The sequence below is a fragment of the Carassius gibelio genome, chromosome A1 (genome assembly GCF_023724105.1).
Source record: "Carassius gibelio isolate Cgi1373 ecotype wild population from Czech Republic chromosome A1, carGib1.2-hapl.c, whole genome shotgun sequence".
In the NCBI taxonomy this organism is placed as follows: Eukaryota; Metazoa; Chordata; class Actinopteri; order Cypriniformes; family Cyprinidae; genus Carassius; species Carassius gibelio.
The window spans coordinates 22,011,928-22,029,208 of record NC_068371.1 but is presented as its reverse complement, the minus strand read 5'-3'; the positions used below and the strand labels follow the sequence as shown (position 1 = coordinate 22,029,208).

Sequence of the window (17,281 nt, the reverse complement as noted above, 5' to 3'; positions counted from 1 at the left end):
CATTCAATCACTGAGGTCATCAATTTTGTGAAGAAACAGGTGTGAATCAGGTGGCCCCTATTTAAGGATGAAGCCAACACTTGTTGAACATGCATTTGAAAGCTGAGGAAAATGGTTCGTTCAAGACATTGTTCAGAAGAACAGCGTACTTTGATTAAAAAGTTGATTAGAGAGGGGAAAACCTATAAAGAGGTGCAAAAAATGATAGGCTGTTCAGCTAAAATGATCTCCAATGCCTTAAAATGGAGAGCAAAACCAGAGAGACGTGGAAGAAAACGGAAGACAACCATCAAAATGGATAGAAGAATAACCAGAATGGCAAAGGCTCAGCCAATGATCACCTCCAGGATGATCAAAGACAGTCTGGAGTTACCTGTAAGTACTGTGACAGTTAGAAGACGTCTGTGTGAAGCTAATCTATTTTCAAGAATCCCCCGCAAAGTCCCTCTGTTAAAAAAAAGGCATGTGCAGAAGAGGTTACAATTTGCCAAAGAACACATCAACTGGCCTAAAGAGAAATGGAGGAACATTTTGTGGACTGATGAGAGTAAAATTGTTCTTTTTGGGTCCAAGGGCCACAGGCAGTTTGTGAGACGACCCCCAAACTCTGAATTCAAGCCACAGTATACAGTGAAGACAGTGAAGCATGGAGGTGCAAGCATCATGATATGGGCATGTTTCTCCTACTATGGTGTTGGGCCTATTTATCGCATACCAGGGATCATGGATCAGTTTGCATATGTTAAAATACTTGAAGAGGTCATGTTGCCCTATGCTGAAGAGGACATGCCCTTGAAATGGTTGTTTCAACAAGACAATGACCCAAAACACACTAGTAAACGGGCAAAGTCTTGGTTCCAAACCAACAAAATTAATGTTATGGAGTGGCCAGCCCAATCTCCAGACCTTAATCCAATTGAGAACTTGTGGGGTGATATCAAAAATGCTGTTTCTGAAGCAAAACCAAGAAATGTGAATGAATTGTGGAATGTTGTTAAAGAATCATGGAGTGGAATAACAGCTGAGAGGTGCCACAAGTTGGTTGACTCCATGCCACACAGATGTCAAGCAGTTTTAAAAAACTGTGGTCATACAACTAAATATTAGTTTAGTGATTCACAGGATTGCTAAATCCCAGAAAAAAAAAATGTTTGTACAAAATAGTTTTGAGTTTGTACAGTCAAAGGTAGACACTGCTATTTTTTTGAACACACCCCTTTCAACTAATTGCCCAATTGCACAGCCTTAAGAGCGTGCATATCATGAATGCTGGGTCTTGTTTGTTTTCTGACAATCTACTGAACCTACTGGTAACTTGTTTGCCACGTAGCAATAAAAAATATACTAAAAACCTTGATTATTCTGGTTAGTCACATTGTACTGCTATTATTTTGAACAATACTGTATATGTGTGTGTATATATATATATATATATATATATATATATATATATATATATATATATATGTGTGTATATATATATATATATATATGTATATATATATGTATATATGTATATGTATGTATATATATATATATATGTGTGTGTATATATATATATATATATATATATATATATATATATATATATATATATATATATGGCAAAGTCTTTCAGTGAAGTAATTCTTGTTCTCCCTTTTGTTTTTTGACAGGTTTGTCCTGGTGTTTGGCTGCTTGGTGCTGTCTGTCTTCTCTACCATTCCAGATCACCAGGAAATAGCCTCTCAAAGTCTCCTGATCTTGGTAAGAGCTGAACTACAGTGTCAAACTAAGTCCAAACAGCATAAAGCATGACAGAAGTCTCATGCTAGGATGTTTGAAGAAAAACATCACATTAACTTTTTTGTTAACTGTACACTAATACTGCAGCTAATTGTATATCTTGGGCCTTATTATGCTTCTATGCTTATGATTACCACTGTTATAGTATTTAAAAAAATAAACAAATCAGAAACTGCCTGGCATAGTAGATATAGGCAATATTCTTTACTTCTCTCAGTGCAGTTCAGTGGGATGGTGCCCATTTTAAATTCAATCTGCAACACTTATTGAGATTGATTTGTGTCCTAGCCAGCAACTCAGATCACAACAGCCCTCTTTGCAGTACACTTCTTCTGCCGTCCACCAAATTCAGCTGCTATCTGTCTGATGCAGGCCTCTAGAGAGCGACTAATTCCCCAATGGTGCGACTAAAAAAAATCAGAGGTCGCACCGGTGCAACCAGCCGTTCAAGGGAAAAAAAGTCTCAGCGACTCTGAAAGTCATACTGTATTATGCAGGTCTTCTGTTCCTGGAAGCCTGCTGGTTTGGGTACTGGTTATGATGGCCATATAGATTGACCTGATTTGTTTCATTGACTCAGCTGACACCAAACATGATCTGTATGATGTTCAACATCTGTAGGCAGTTCTCTGAAGCTACTGACAATGCAAAGACAGGATGTAAGTCAACAAAATAGAAGTCTTTTAAAATGGCTTTGAATTGAGTCAGGAACTCCATATAAGGTTACCACATCTGCTGCTGTATGTGTGCGTTATTATGATTAAACACTTTTTTATATGTGTTTGTATATGCTTTATAAAATGCAAAATGTTTTATAGTGGACAATATTAATAAGTTAACAAACACAATCACCTAGATTGTACATTGTCTCTCAACTGTTTGAAGAATATAGAAGTCTGATTAATTTAAGTCAATTAATGTAAATCTTACTTATATCGGTTTTTATCACCATTGTTTATTTAGATTATAGCTCGGTGTGAATAATTTCAGAAAACATTGGAACTGTACTGTAGTAGATTTCTTTTAATTATAAGTAGCTTGTAGTTTGACAAACTAAGGACTGGAAGTAGCACTAAATATATAATATGTATGAATAGAACAGAGCTCACTAATAATTCCAATGGACAATGTACAGTACTTCTCCCACTGTGTAATTCCAGTGATTTATGTAAAGTAGTTGGTTAACAGAGTTATCATTTTAAAAACCACAGATGATACAAGGACACACCCATACATACAAACCTGAAAATGTCTTTCTTTGTCGTTGTAGGAGTATGTGATGATTGTGGTGTTTGGGCTCGAGTACATCGTTCGAATCTGGTCTGCTGGTTGTTGTTGCCGGTACAGAGGATGGCAGGGGCGACTTCGCTTCGCAAGGAAGCCATTCTGTGTCATAGGTGAGTCTTCAATGTGCAACGTTTCTGTCCATGGAATGAGGCTCATGAGGCATGAGGTCATAGAGTGAGGTGTATTAGAAAAGGAGTTCACTTTTAATTAACCTGAGAGATGAACAGATTTACTGGCCATAAACATTGATTTTCCCCATCAAACTGTTAATAACATCATTTACATATGCGTGTGTGTGTATGCGTGTGTGTGTGTGTGTGTGTGTGTGTGTACTGGTATATGGTTTATGAGGACACAAATGTGTATAAAGACATGGGTACTACAAAGTAAACATAGTTTATGAGGACACTTCCTATGTCCCTGTAAAACAGAAGGCTTAAAAAAAGTACAAAACAGTGTTTTATGAATTAAAAAAAAATGGCAGTAGTTTTAGATGAGGGGTAGGTTTAGGTGTAGAGCAATAGAAAATACAATTTGTACAGTATAAAAACCATTACGCCTACAGAGAGTACCCGTAAACCACAATTGGAAGTGTGTGTGTGTGTGTGTGTGTGTGTTTATATAAACCTCATAGGCAAGCAAGTCTCTCACAGCATCATACAGTATGAGATTTAAAAGAAACTGCATCTGTGACAAAAATGTGAAGACATTTTGGGAATTAATTCCTCCTCCTTTTTCTGGAGGAAAAATATTCTGAAGTTCACAAGATGTTATTCAGATTGGATGCATTAAAGTGCTAAAAAGTGACAATCCTGAATGAATGTATCAAATATATATATGATTGATAGATGATAAGAAATGTTTATTGAGCAGCAAATCAGCATATTAATATGATTCCTGAAGCAGCACGTGACACTGAAGACTGAAATTATAGCTGCTGAAAATTCAGCTTTGCATCACAGGAATAAATCACATTTTAAAGTATATTCACAAAGAAAACAGCTGTTTGAAATGGTAAATATATAAAGACTTGGTGAACATAAGAGATTTTGTGTACAAAAAAATCTTACCAACCCCAAACTTTTGAACAGTACAGCTAGTACACGTCTGATATGTGCTAGGTGTACATTCCCATCCTGTCCCATCATGCTTTGCCAGCTATTAGTGACACTATTAATATTGACCTCCGTCAAAAATGAATTGCTCCACTCTAGCAACTTCCATCTTTCCTTAATGACACAAAGTTTATGCCTATAAAACCAAGGCAACAGCCTCACCATTAAAGCCTGTAAAATAACCTTGCTGTACTTACCCATTGACCCCAAACCTTTTACCTGGCATCCTCCAGTTGTGGCTGCCACAAACTACCAAATCCTCTTCAGCAAACAGCTCTCATTCAGTGACCCCTCAACCTGTCTAATGTTCTCCAGACGGTTGTTACATCGTGTGAGCTCATTAATACTTGCTTTGCTATTAATAATGTCTTACTTTAAGTGTGTGTAGGTGCTAGTGGAGTCTATTCTTTAGTGCTAACTGTTAGCCCTGGCCCTATTGTTCTGAATATAACAATGAACATCATTAATAATGTGTCTAAGGTTTCTGTGTGTGTAGACCAAATGTCCTTTGAGATTATGTTATTGTGAACACAAACCCAGGCACCAGCAAAGGTCTTGATCCCAAACATCAGGGACAGTGATAACTCATTTACTGTACAAGGTTGTGTATTAAAGCATAGTTATTTTTAAACAACATTTTTATGTAGCAGACTATTGAACATCTCCAGCGCAGCTGTTCAGCCATACTGTGCCATTATGAAATTGGTGTGGTTCATGCACACTAGGGATAAGACATGAATACAGCAAGAGCTTAGTTGTGCAAGATAACAGCGTCATTTATTATAACAGCAATTTGGGTGCAGCTATACTCGCGATGTGTGATTGACAGCTCCAAACAATATAAAGGGAGCATTCATTGGTCGCTCTCTGTAGTTTAATCACAATTTAAATAACAGATTTGTTTCATGCTACTAAGAGAAATACTGTGAAGTTGATTATTTAGTCACTGGCTTGATTCACTGATGCATAAACAGTATTAAACGGTTTAGAAAGAAAGTCTGTGTGAACTTGAATAATTAGCTACACATCGTATCCATATCCATATTGTAAAAGTCTGTTTGCAACGCATGTGCTGACATTGCGACTGAATTAAATGTAAATGTTTGGGCGGGCAAAGCAGAGAAAGGGGACGTAACCTGTCCCCTTATGACGACATATGGGGAAGATTCCAGATCGGCCCGTCTGAGCTCTCGTTTTCTCAAAGGCAGAGCAGGACACCCAGGGCTTGGTTTACACCTATTGACATTTCTAGCCACCGGGGGACCATAAACAGGCTAGGGGAACTCATATTAATGTTAAAAAAAACCTTTGTAAGAGTAAATAAAGTGAAAAAAGGCTATGGGACCTTTAAAATTGGTGTTTTCAGTAGTTTTAAAGTATCTTCAAGTTATGTTTATCACAGACCTTATTTTACTGATAAATTTAAACATCCCATTATTAGGGGTGTAACGATTCACTCGTTTTCTCGATGCATCGATTACAAACCCTGTCGATTCATATGCATCGATCTTGAAACATGATTTTTGAATCGTGAATCGCCGATCTTGGACAGTAATCGATTCAAAATGCTAAGAATCGAATGAATCGCGATTTCTATAGCGATTCAATGCATTCAAAATGTATGCACATTAAATTACAACATGCACTAATTAATGGAGACCTTGAAGAGTGTTTGTGAATCGTGCCTCTTATCTGTCCTTCATGCGCTCCACTGTTTACCGCCTGTGAGACTGTCACAGGATTGCGCTCGCGCTCCGTTCGTCTCTGACGCAGCTGACGTGGCCAGTAATACTAACGTGAAGTTGTCACGCTGCCAGTCTTTGTTTTCCTGGGTGTTCCCTAATGAGCTCACTTCCCCTTAGGCACTTCACCATAGGCACTTTAATTCCGCTAGTCTGGTTGTGTCTTCACAGTAATTGCACTCCAATTAGAATCGCACAGGTGTTGACAATACTCTGTCATTAGTTTCCCTATATAGAGCTGTCTTTCTCTGTTGTCTTCATGGAGTCCTTACCCTATGTGTCTCATGCTCTCGTTCCCCCGAGACTTCCTCTACCTTCTCATTCTTCCGAGTTCCCCGTTTCATCCGGTTCCCTCTTTTGGTTATGTTTGTCTCTCATGACTGTTTATTTTTGTAGTTACCCCTCTGTTTAAATAAAAACCCTTACCCGCATTTGGATCTACCCTCTCTTTGTGTTTTCCCAAACCCAACCGTGACAGAAGGACTCCATCATGCCTAGATCCAGCGGTGTGAGATTTCGAATCGGTTCCCCAGCCACCATGGAGGAACGGAGGGGGAGAGTCCGGAACTTAACCACCCTTCATCAAGAGGGAAGGGAGGTGGGTGGCCTGGCGCAATTGTTTTGGACTTTGGCAGTCGGGTTAGGTTACAATGATGCAGCACTAAAGGATTGGTTTAATAATTGCCTGGATGATCCTTTACCTCAATGGGAGATGAAGGGGTTAGAGATCCTGGACTTTTGGGGGTTTACCAATTACCTGCACCATCGTGCTCAGTGGAATGCAACAACCACACCAGAGTTTCCAGACAAGGCTGCCAGCTCAGCCCCACAACCCAAGATGGCCACCAGCCCAGCCCCACAGCCCAAGATGGCCGCCAGCCTAGCGCCACAGCTCAAGATGGCCGCCAGCCCAGCACCACAGCACAAGATGGCCGACTCAACGCCACCGACTCTCCATCGTAGAGGGCGGAGGAGGAGACAGGCAGCTACTGTTCCTCAGGACCCGGAGAACGTTCCCGAGCGGGCGGCTGCCGTCCATGAGGCCATTCCCGATGCGGTGCCCGCTGCTGTTCCGGAGGCGGTGGCCGAGGCTGTTCCCGATGCGGTGCCCGCTGCTGTTCCGGAGACCGAGGCGGTGGCCAAGGCCGTTCCCGATGCGGTGCCCGCTAATGTTCCGGAGACCGAGGCGGTGCCCGATGCAGTCTCCGAGGCGGTGCCCGATGCAGTTCCCGAGGCGGTGCCCGATGCTGTTTCCGAGGCCGAGGCTGTTCCCGAGAAGGTGCTCGATGCTGTTCGAGAGGCCGAGGCAATGCCCGATGCTGTTCCCGATGTGGTGCCCGCTGCGGTTCTGGAGGCCGAGGCGGTACCCGCTGCTGTTCCGGAGGCCGAGGCGGTGGCCGAGGCCGTTCCCGATGCGGTTCCCGTTGCTGTTCTGGAGGCCGAGGCGGTGCCCGCTGCTGTTCCGGAGGCCGAGGCTGTTCCCGAAGCGGTGCCTGATGCAGTTCCCGAGGCGGTGCCCGATGCAGTTCCCGAGGCGGTGCCCGATGCTGTTCCCGAGGCGGTGCCCGCTAATGTTCCGGAGGCCGAGGCGGTGCCCGATGCAGTCTCCGAGGCGGTGCCCGATGCGGTTCCCGAGGCGGTGCCCGATGCTGTTTCCGAGGCCGAGGCTGTTCCCGAGAAGGTGCTCGATGCTGTTCGAGAGGCAATGCCCGATGCTGTTCCCGATGTGGTGCCCGCTGCGGTTCTGGAGGCCGAGGCGGTACCCGCTGCTGTTCCGGAGGCCGAGGCGGTGGCCGAGGCCGTTCCCGATGCGGTTCCCGTTGCTGTTCTGGAGGCCGAGGCGGTGCCCGCTGCTGTTCCGGAGGCCGAGGCGGTGACCGAAGCCGTTCCCGATGCGGTTCCCGTTGCTGTTCCGGAGGCCGAGGCGGTGCCCGATGCTGTTCCCGAGGCGGTGCCCGATGCAGTTTCCGAGGCGGTGCCCGAGGCAGTTCCCGAGGCGGTGCCCGAGGCAGTTCCCGAGGCGGTGCCCGATGCAGTTCCCGAGGCGGTGCCCGATGCAGTTCCCGAGGCGGTGCCCGATGCTGTTTCCGAGGCCGAGGCTGTTCCCGAGAAGGTGCTCGATGCTGTTCGAGAGGCCGAGGCAATGCCCGATGCTGTTCCCGATGTGGTGCCCGCTGCGGTTCTGGAGGCCGAGGCGGTACCCGCTGCTGTTCCGGAGGCCGAGGCGGTGGCCGAGGCCGTTCCCGATGCGGTTCCCGTTGCTGTTCTGGAGGCCGAGGCGGTGCCCGCTGCTGTTCCGGAGGCCGAGGCTGTTCCCGAAGCGGTGCCTGATGCAGTTCCCGAGGCGGTGCCCGATGCAGTTCCCGAGGCGGTGCCCGATGCTGTTCCCGAGGCGGTGCCCGATGCTGTTCCCGAGGCGGTGCCCGATGCAGTTCCCGAGGCGGTGCTCGATGCTGTTCCCGAGGCGGTGCTCGATGTTGTTCCCGAGGCGGTGCCCGATGCAGTTCCCGAGGCGATGCCCGAGGCTGTTCCCGAGGCGGTGCCCGATGCTGTTCCCGAGGCGGTGCTCGATGCTGTTCCCGAGGCGGTGCCCGATGCAGTTCCCGATGCTGTTCCCGAGGCGGAGCCCGATGCTGTTCCCGAGGCGGAGCCCGATGCTGTTCCCGAGGCGGAGCCCGATGCTGTTCCCGAGGCGGTGCCCGATGCTGTTCCCGAGGCGGTGCCCGATGCTGGTCCCGAGGCGGTGCCCGATGCAGTTCCCGAGGCGGTGCCCGATGCAGTTCCCGAGGCGGTGCCCGATGCAGTTCCCGAGGCGGTGCCCGATGCTGTTCCCGAGGCGGTGCCCGATGCTGTTCCCGAGGCGGTGCCCGATGCTGTTCCCGAGGCGATGCCCGATGCAGTTCCCGAGGCGGTGCTCGATGCTGTTCCCGAGGCGGTGCCCGATACAGTTCCCGAGGCGGTGCCCGAGGCTGTTCCAGAGGCGGTGCCTGATACAGTTCCCGAGGCGGTGACCACAAGGCCGTGGTGGTCTTCTACTCCGCCCTGGGGGACTCTGGCGGTGACCACGAGGACGTGGTGGTCGTCCGCTCCACCCTGGGGGACTCGGGCGGTGACCACGAGGACGTGGTGGTCGTCCGCTCCGCTCTGGGGGACTCCGGCGGTGACCATGAGGACGTGGTGGTCTTCTGCTCCGCCCTGGTGGACTCCGGCCTCGACCACAAAGACGTGGTGGTCTTCCGCTCCGCCCTGGAGGGCTTTGACTTTGACCACAAGGCCGTGGTGGTCTTCCGCTCCGCCCTGGTGGACTCCGGCCTCGACCACAAAGATGTGGTGGTCATCTGCTCCGTCCTGGTGGACGCCTCAACATGCCCTTCATGGACTTATGTTTTGTGTTTTTTTGAGTTCTGTTTCTGTCTGTTCCTTTTAGTTTAGTCTGGCCCTCCTTCCCTCCCCCTGAGCCTCCACCTGTCCGCCTCCCTCCTGGACTCCTTATTTTGTGTTGCACCTTTCCATTCCTCCTGGTTGCTCCTGTCCCTGTTTTCTGTCCCTCCGTCCCTCCCCCTGGTCCGCCGCCGTTCCACCTCCCTCCTGCCTCTTTTTCTGTTGGGGTTTTCCTGGGTTTAGGTGGAGCATCTGGTAGCTGCTCCGTAGGGAGGGGGTAATGTCACGCTGCCAGTCTTTGTTTTCCTGGGTGTTCCCTAATGAGCTCACTTCCCCTTAGGCACTTCACCATAGGCACTTTAATTCCGCTAGTCTGGTTGTGTCTTCACAGTAATTGCACTCCAATTAGAATCGCACAGGTGTTGACAATACTCTGTCATTAGTTTCCCTATATAGAGCTGTCTTTCTCTGTTGTCTTCATGGAGTCCTTACCCTATGTGTCTCATGCTCTCGTTCCCCCGAGACTTCCTCTACCTTCTCATTCTTCCGAGTTCCCCGTTTCATCCGGTTCCCTCTTTTGGTTATGTTTGTCTCTCATGACTGTTTATTTTTGTAGTTACCCCTCTGTTTAAATAAAAACCCTTACCCGCATTTGGATCTACCCTCTCTTTGTGTTTTCCCAAACCCAACCGTGACAGAAGTAGTTTTACTTTTCTGTAGTTTGTTAATGGCTCTCTGAGAGAGCCATTGACAAACTTCTGCGTCTTACCAACGGAGTTACCGGAGCCGTAGACAGCTGTATTTATTGCATGGATGCAGCAGAAATGTAAGTGTCTAAATCATACGCACAGATCCAATGTTTTTAAACAATGCGGATGAACCGAATATATGAAGGAAACTTTTAAAATTAACCACAGCATTAACAACGACCTTGAAATAAGAGCGCGAGATTTATCTTATAATCAGATGCATGCAAGTAGCGTTTGTTTCATTAGTAAACAGACATCTGGCACGTTTTCTCGCTCTCATAGACGTGCCAGGCTATATCTGCAGCTAAACTGAATAAAAGCAGAATGAACTGATGAAACTAAAAAAAAACACAAACAATTTATGAATGATGCAGTGCTAATTGACATTTATTACACAGTACAGAAACTATAAAGTATATTTTCTACCTTATTATATGCAGAAAATGTAAATAATTGCAAATTAAATGTAGCCTAGTATATAAAACAATCATAAAATTGCCATTAGGAAAAAAATATTGATTACAAATGATTGATTATTGTCCAGCAGTGTATTTGATTTATTACAGCTAATTAAAATTAATTAAAAAAGAAGATAATTCCGTGTAAAAAAAAAAATAATAATAATAATATTAATAATAATAATAATTATTATTATATAGGCTACATACATAAAATGATTGTATTTGACATTTCTGTCACTTCTGAAATTATGGCTACGCCCCTGGTGTGACAAAATGTTAGCTTATACATAATACTCTTTAAGCTCTTTTTTAAAAACTTGGCTTACATTCATTTTCACGTATGCTGTGTCGCATCATTAAACTAGCATTTAACAATGGACAAAAGTTTTTTTTTTCTAACCTATGATTCTCTAACCATAGATGTTACTGTAATTTGCCTCCTGACTAAGCATTTAAAGAATTTAGTAGAAGCATTTAAATAATCCCTTGAATGCACTTAAACAATGCAGAATCGAATTGTTATAATCGAATCGAATCGAATTTAATTGTAAATCGAATCGAATTGAATCGTTCTAAATTTGCAAAAATCGTTCTTGAATCGAATCGAAAACCTATGAATCGTAATCGAATCGAATCGCTGCCTTGCCAAAGATTCACAGCCCTACCCATTATAAAACCCCATAGGAAAATCTCAAAGGAGCCCATGGCATATTAGTCTTCCGTGTTTTCATATCATACCTGGACCATTCTAAATCAAATAATGTGGTGATAATTTGATTAATTGTTGGTCTTTAGGACATTCAATTTCCATATTCATGTGAAACCTCATCATATAACCATTAGGCTACTTGAAACTAATTTGAAGGTAATGGATGCTCTTAGAGACTTGTGAGGGTGGCTTTATGGCATGATGTGAAAAAATGTATTGCTCAGTGATTGCTCTTCCTAAGCACAGGAGACGTAGATGAGATTCTCGTATATCTCTCATTTAATTATCAACAGCATTTCAGATGTTGCTTCCTGAAGACTTTAAAAACACATGTAATGTGTTGATTTGGCTTATAAAGACAGACTACAGCGGAGAGCAGCAGACTGGCTGAACGTGAATGCCAGTAGTTCATCAGCTACAAAGAATATGAGAAATTAGAGGAGGATCAGAAAGAGAAAGAAAATATTGCAGTTGAATAGTGCCTTGGAGTTGTTTGTGTTCCCCGAGGGTTTGATGTCGCTTCTCCAAGTGGATGTGGTTTCTATGTGAACTTCCCGTGTCCTTCTCTTGTTACTTTCGGTCAATAATTTAAGTTTCTACGTTCCTCTGTGAACTTTCATTTGAGAAGTAAATTGTCTAGTTGAGCCGAGGAGATATCATTCTCATTTACCTGAATTAAACTTGACAGTAATGAAAACATTTACATATAAACAAAAGACAAACGTTTCATTGTTGTACAGTGGTGGTTCTCGACAAGGGAGTCTGGGTTCACTAGGAGGCCTCAGAAAACTAACACTTAGATTTAACACTTAAAATTATTAAAATTGTTTATATTAAAATAATCTCAGTTAATTAAAACACACAAAATTAAGTGCTTATATTGAAGGACATGCTGTTCTTTAAACACCTGGAAGTGAATCATAAGTCATTTAATTCAATGTGCTCATAGTTTCTGTTATATATATACAAAAAAAAGTTTGGGGGAAAAGCAGCTCTGCATATAACTATAGATGAAATGCTGAATGAAATATAATAGGTGACCTTCAAGTCAAAAAATATTTACATTTTTTAATTATTGGATGCTTTTCGTCCCAGTGGGATTTACAGCATAAGTAATACAAGGACAGGTCAGCTAGGATGTCAGGTGCTGTTTTCATAGATTGAACCAAAAAGGTGATGCTGGTTAAATGTATTTTCAGATTCACAATATCCTCGTATTTTAAAACAGTCAACTTTGTCTCCTTACATTTCTGGGCCCTGATCACCCATTAGGAATAATGACCAGCTGTCTACACATTATACTCCCTAATACATTTATTTCTTATTACTGCTTATTTATGTTATCATCTCTTTTATTATCTACTAAGAAACATAGTACATTATAACATCAAAAACAATTGGCCTGGCAACAACATTTGACCAGTCAGAATTAAATTGTCCAGAGGAACATGTATCTACAGTACATAAGTATTTTAGAATTTTACATGCAGTTAAAGCACACATGGCAAATTATATCTCCTGTGATATTCTGCGAAAATGCAACTAATTTTAAATGTTTTCTAACATAAATGTTTCTGTTTTTTTCCCCTTAACCATCAGACATTATAGTGCTTGTTGCCTCTCTTGCGGTGGTTTCAGCTGGGAGTCAAAGCAACATTTTTGCAACATCTGCTCTACGAAGCTTACGGTTTTTACAGATCCTGCGAATGGTACGCATGGACCGCCGTGGGGGAACTTGGAAGCTTCTGGGATCTGTAGTTTATGCACACAGCAAGGTAAGTTCATTGTATTGACAAGTCATCTTTAATGACTTTGATATACTAATTTAAAAGCATGCTTGGTTTTTTTTTAGCAAAAACTACTGTATCATATCCTGAATTACTTTTTGTAGTTTTGTAAGTATCTGCCTGGTGTGCAGAGGTCCTCTTAATGTCGGCTTCTCTGTGTAACAGGAATTGGTCACTGCCTGGTACATTGGGTTCCTTGTGCTCATCTTTTCCTCTTTCCTGGTTTATCTTGTGGAAAAGGAGTTTAATAAAGACTTTGCCACCTATGCGGATGCATTGTGGTGGGGCACGGTGAGTCTCCACACCACACAATACTACATTTCACCAGTCTAAGTAATATTCTGACTTATACTGAACTTCACAAAATACGTTTTTGTAGTGCCAAATGCATGTTTTTAGCATTCTGCAAATCTTATGCAATTATTCCTCTGTAATTTTTGTCACTCTTGCTAATGTCCAACATTGCTGGAAAACTGCAAGGCATACTGGTTTCAGTTAAATATGATTGTTTTAATTTCAGCCTCAAATTTTATAGCCTTTTGATCATTGCCTTCCACCTTGTTTGGGAAATTGAAACCATTTCCATAAAGGTTATACGGAGGCCCATTAAATACCATTTCCATAGAGATAGAAAGTAATCATGATGGCACAAAATGACAAACAACATCTCTGGTCTCGCTTGGATGCCATTGATGGTTGGAATAGATTTCAAGCTCATACGGGTTGCTTCAACACAAAAGATATACAAAAACATATTTATGCAAAAGTGAAGACATAAACACATACAGATTTATCTGTATTATGAAAAAATTATCTAGAACATAATATAACAACTAGGTTGCATGTCTGTTCTGATGAGGTCGCGAATTGCAGGGAAAAAGCCATTCTAAATGCAAATAATACAGCGTAACTAACCAGGTAATCATGCATAGAAAAATTGATTTATTAACTTTAATGCTTCCTGTCTATTTGTTTTTGATATCAAAGACAGTAATGTTCTGTGCTACTTTTCCAACAAATTCAGTCTGTCGTTAGGTAAAAGCTAGCCAAATTAACCAGGTGCCAAAATGGACAAGTTGCTTGGCATACCGTCATCCTCAAAAACCATAAACAAAATTACAGAAGGTAAAGAGAAAAATAACCCAAAATACGCTAAATACAAGCTCATTTGCAGTAAAGGTAAACAGTATATATAAACCACAGTGTGCAGTCAATTATTAGTGAGTTAGACGTAATTTTTAAAGAAACATTCAGAAAACAGAATTATTTTCATATTGTTTATGTCATATTAATAAGGTGGAATAATGAAGGAACTATGGCAACATACAGTTTGTGGCAACATTGCTAAATGTATTAGAATCAAATTAAAATTGTTCACTTTTCTAAACAATTTTAAACCTAAAGGACATTTTGTCATAAATTATAATAATACTCTTCATTCAAAGTTATCTGATCTTGATTGTTTTTCATCTTGACAAATTAAGATCAAAACTTAAGTTTATGTCGTTCACAAATACAAATATAAGGACATGTTGACTCAAAAGTTCTGTACTGACCCTTCCTGCTTTTTTTATTTTTGATTTTGTCTTTGTTTTTTGTTTTTATTAGATCACCCTCACTACTATAGGTTATGGAGATAAGACTCCTAAAACCTGGACTGGACGAATGCTATCTGCTGGCTTTGCCCTGCTCGGGATCTCCTTCTTCACCCTGCCTGCGGTAAAGCTTACTTACAGCAAAAAAAAAAAAAAAAATAAATAACATCCTCATCGCTTCCTTACACTAATTACAATATTAATCCAGTGTTTGTTTAACTTGTCACTTCATTAAAAAAGAAAATAATTTTTCTTGGTTTTCAGGTTTCTCTACAAAATGTAAATCTTAGTCTTTGCAAAATTTTCATAAAGCAGAAGTTCATTTGGTGTATTTGTGAAAAAATGCAAAGGCAGTTTGGCTTATAACCTTGTCAAAGCAACAAGGATTCCAGGCAAATTTACAATTCAGTAATGGGCTGATGGAAGTGTTTGAAATTTCTGTTCTTATTTCAAATTAAACAGCTTCCACTTTTTTGTCATTAAAGGGATAGTTCACCCAAATAGCAAAATTATGTCATTAATAACTTTCCCTCATGTCGTTCCAAACCAGTAAGACCTCCGTTCATCTTCGGAACACAGTTTAAGATATTTTAGATCTAGTCCGAGAGCTCTCAGTCCCTCCATTGAAGCTGTGTGTACGGTATACTGTCCATGTCCAGAAAGAGAAGAAAAACATCATCAAAGTAGTCTATGTGACCAGAGCCGGACAGTAACGGAGTACATTTACTTGAGTACAGTACTTAAGTACAGTTTTGAGGGATCTGTACTTTACTCGAGTATCATTTTTGGGGAGTACTCATGACTTTACTCAAGTACATTTGAGAGGCAAATATTGTACTCTTTACTCCGCTACATTTCTATCCATAACCATAAGTACCAGTTATTTCTCCGGCCCGGTGCACAAGGAGACGGAGCTTACCCCAATCCGATCTTTTTTTTCCTCGTCTCGAGAAATATCCGCGTCCACACAAAACCACAAAACGATATAGTATACATGCCAGACCAGCATGTGGCGCTGTAATTCTGCCATAGAGATACACTTAAAACGGTGAAGAAGAAATGGACTATGCTCATAAACTTTGCGTGTGGTACACAAACGAACATGGAACAATACATTTATTAATTTGTGTTAATGTTAGTTAATAAAAAGACAATCATTCAGTGTTTGTTCATGTTTTTGTTGCTGTCACGTGACATATCAGTGTCTGACTAGGGGCGAGACGTGGGCTGATGACGTCATCGTTTAAAAAAAACATTGGTTTCACTCTTCCAAAACGCCGGATCCGTGTAGACCAAATGCCTATCCAAGAGGGAATTTGTAGTTGAAGTACAGTACACACACACAGAGAGATTGTCAGTCAGTCAGTCAGTCTGTTGTTCGTTATCTGGCTCGGCTCGGTGTTCTCTCTTCACAGCAGTTCAGTCAGTGTACTGTTTGAGTACATGAATTACTCCGGGATATTGGTTTGTTTTAACTCATAGGGCATGTCAGCCACATTAAACAAGTTAACAGTTTAAGTCATTTGTGGATTAATGCGTATTGGATGCGTATTGGATCCTATTGGAGACGCGAACCGTTTAAAACGATTTAGTTCAATTTGCTGAACTGGTTCAAAAAGATCCGGTTACATCAAATGATTCGTTCGCGAACCAATATCACAAACTGCTTTTTTTTTTACTCTCTCTCACAACAGACACGTAAAAGAAGAAGACAATGCTGAATAAAGTCGTAGTTTTTGCTATTTTTGGACCAAATTGTATTTTCAATGCTTCAAAAAATTCTGACTCTCTGATGTCACATGGACTACTTTCATGATGTTTTTCTCTTGGAATTGACTAACATACATTAATAACAAAAAATTATTTAACTGGCCAATTTTCTTTAGTTTTGCTATTTTCTTAATTCCTAATTGTTACTCTCTTAAGTACTTCTTAAATTTTAATATTAAACAAACTTTGTAAGAGTTCAGTGTGACATAATATGTTCATACTGTACATACATTGTATGTTAAACATACAATATATTACCGTTTTTTGTTGTTAGTGTAAAGTGATTTTTACACAGAGCTTCTAGCATGAGTGTGTTTCCGACAGTCCTATTGTCTGGAGCATTAGTGACTTGGTTCTACTTTACTTGCATTGCAGGGTATTTTGGGTTCAGGCTTTGCCCTGAAGGTTCAAGAACAGCACAGACAGAAGCACTTTGAGAAGAGAAGGAATCCTGCTGCCTGCCTCATACAGGTAAGACACCAGAGCTGTTACATCTGCCCGCACATTTGGGGAGAATACAGTCCTGTAGAATTTGGTTTATGGAATATTTGGAATGTGATGTTAAATGTCATGCCTCTGAGAAGAGCAGTGTTTGCTAATGGTCTCATATATATATTTTTATATAATTATTATTATTATTGTGTCTGAATGCACCACAGTGGTCTTTGTTGCCTGATAAATCTTTTATGAAATGGCTGAGACTGTGGATAGTCTTACCTAACAGGCAAATATGATTCATTTCACAGCTAAGGGATTTCATTTACTTGGATATTCAGTGTTTTACTAGTTTTCATAGATTTTGTTTTGATACCAGCAATTAAGAGTTTGTTGCAAAATGCATTGGGGGAACACAGTATCTATGTGTTTGTGTATGTATGTGTGTGTACATGGTATTCCCTG

General features: G+C 41.9%; 1 protein-coding gene across 2 annotated transcripts in view; it reads left to right on the top strand.

Moving 5' to 3' along the window:
• The window catches only part of LOC128015723 (potassium voltage-gated channel subfamily KQT member 5), a 106,453-nt gene that overhangs the window by 74,857 nt on the left and 14,315 nt on the right, over positions 1–17,281 (top strand). For both annotated transcript variants that reach the window (XM_052599800.1, XM_052599810.1), the window contains 6 exons: positions 1,656–1,746; positions 3,056–3,182; positions 12,829–13,004; positions 13,182–13,307; positions 14,625–14,735; positions 16,757–16,852. In XM_052599800.1, coding sequence (XP_052455760.1) covers positions 1,656–1,746; positions 3,056–3,182; positions 12,829–13,004; positions 13,182–13,307; positions 14,625–14,735; positions 16,757–16,852 — 727 coding nt within the window. The remainder of the gene's footprint in view (positions 1–1,655; positions 1,747–3,055; positions 3,183–12,828; positions 13,005–13,181; positions 13,308–14,624; positions 14,736–16,756; positions 16,853–17,281) is intronic.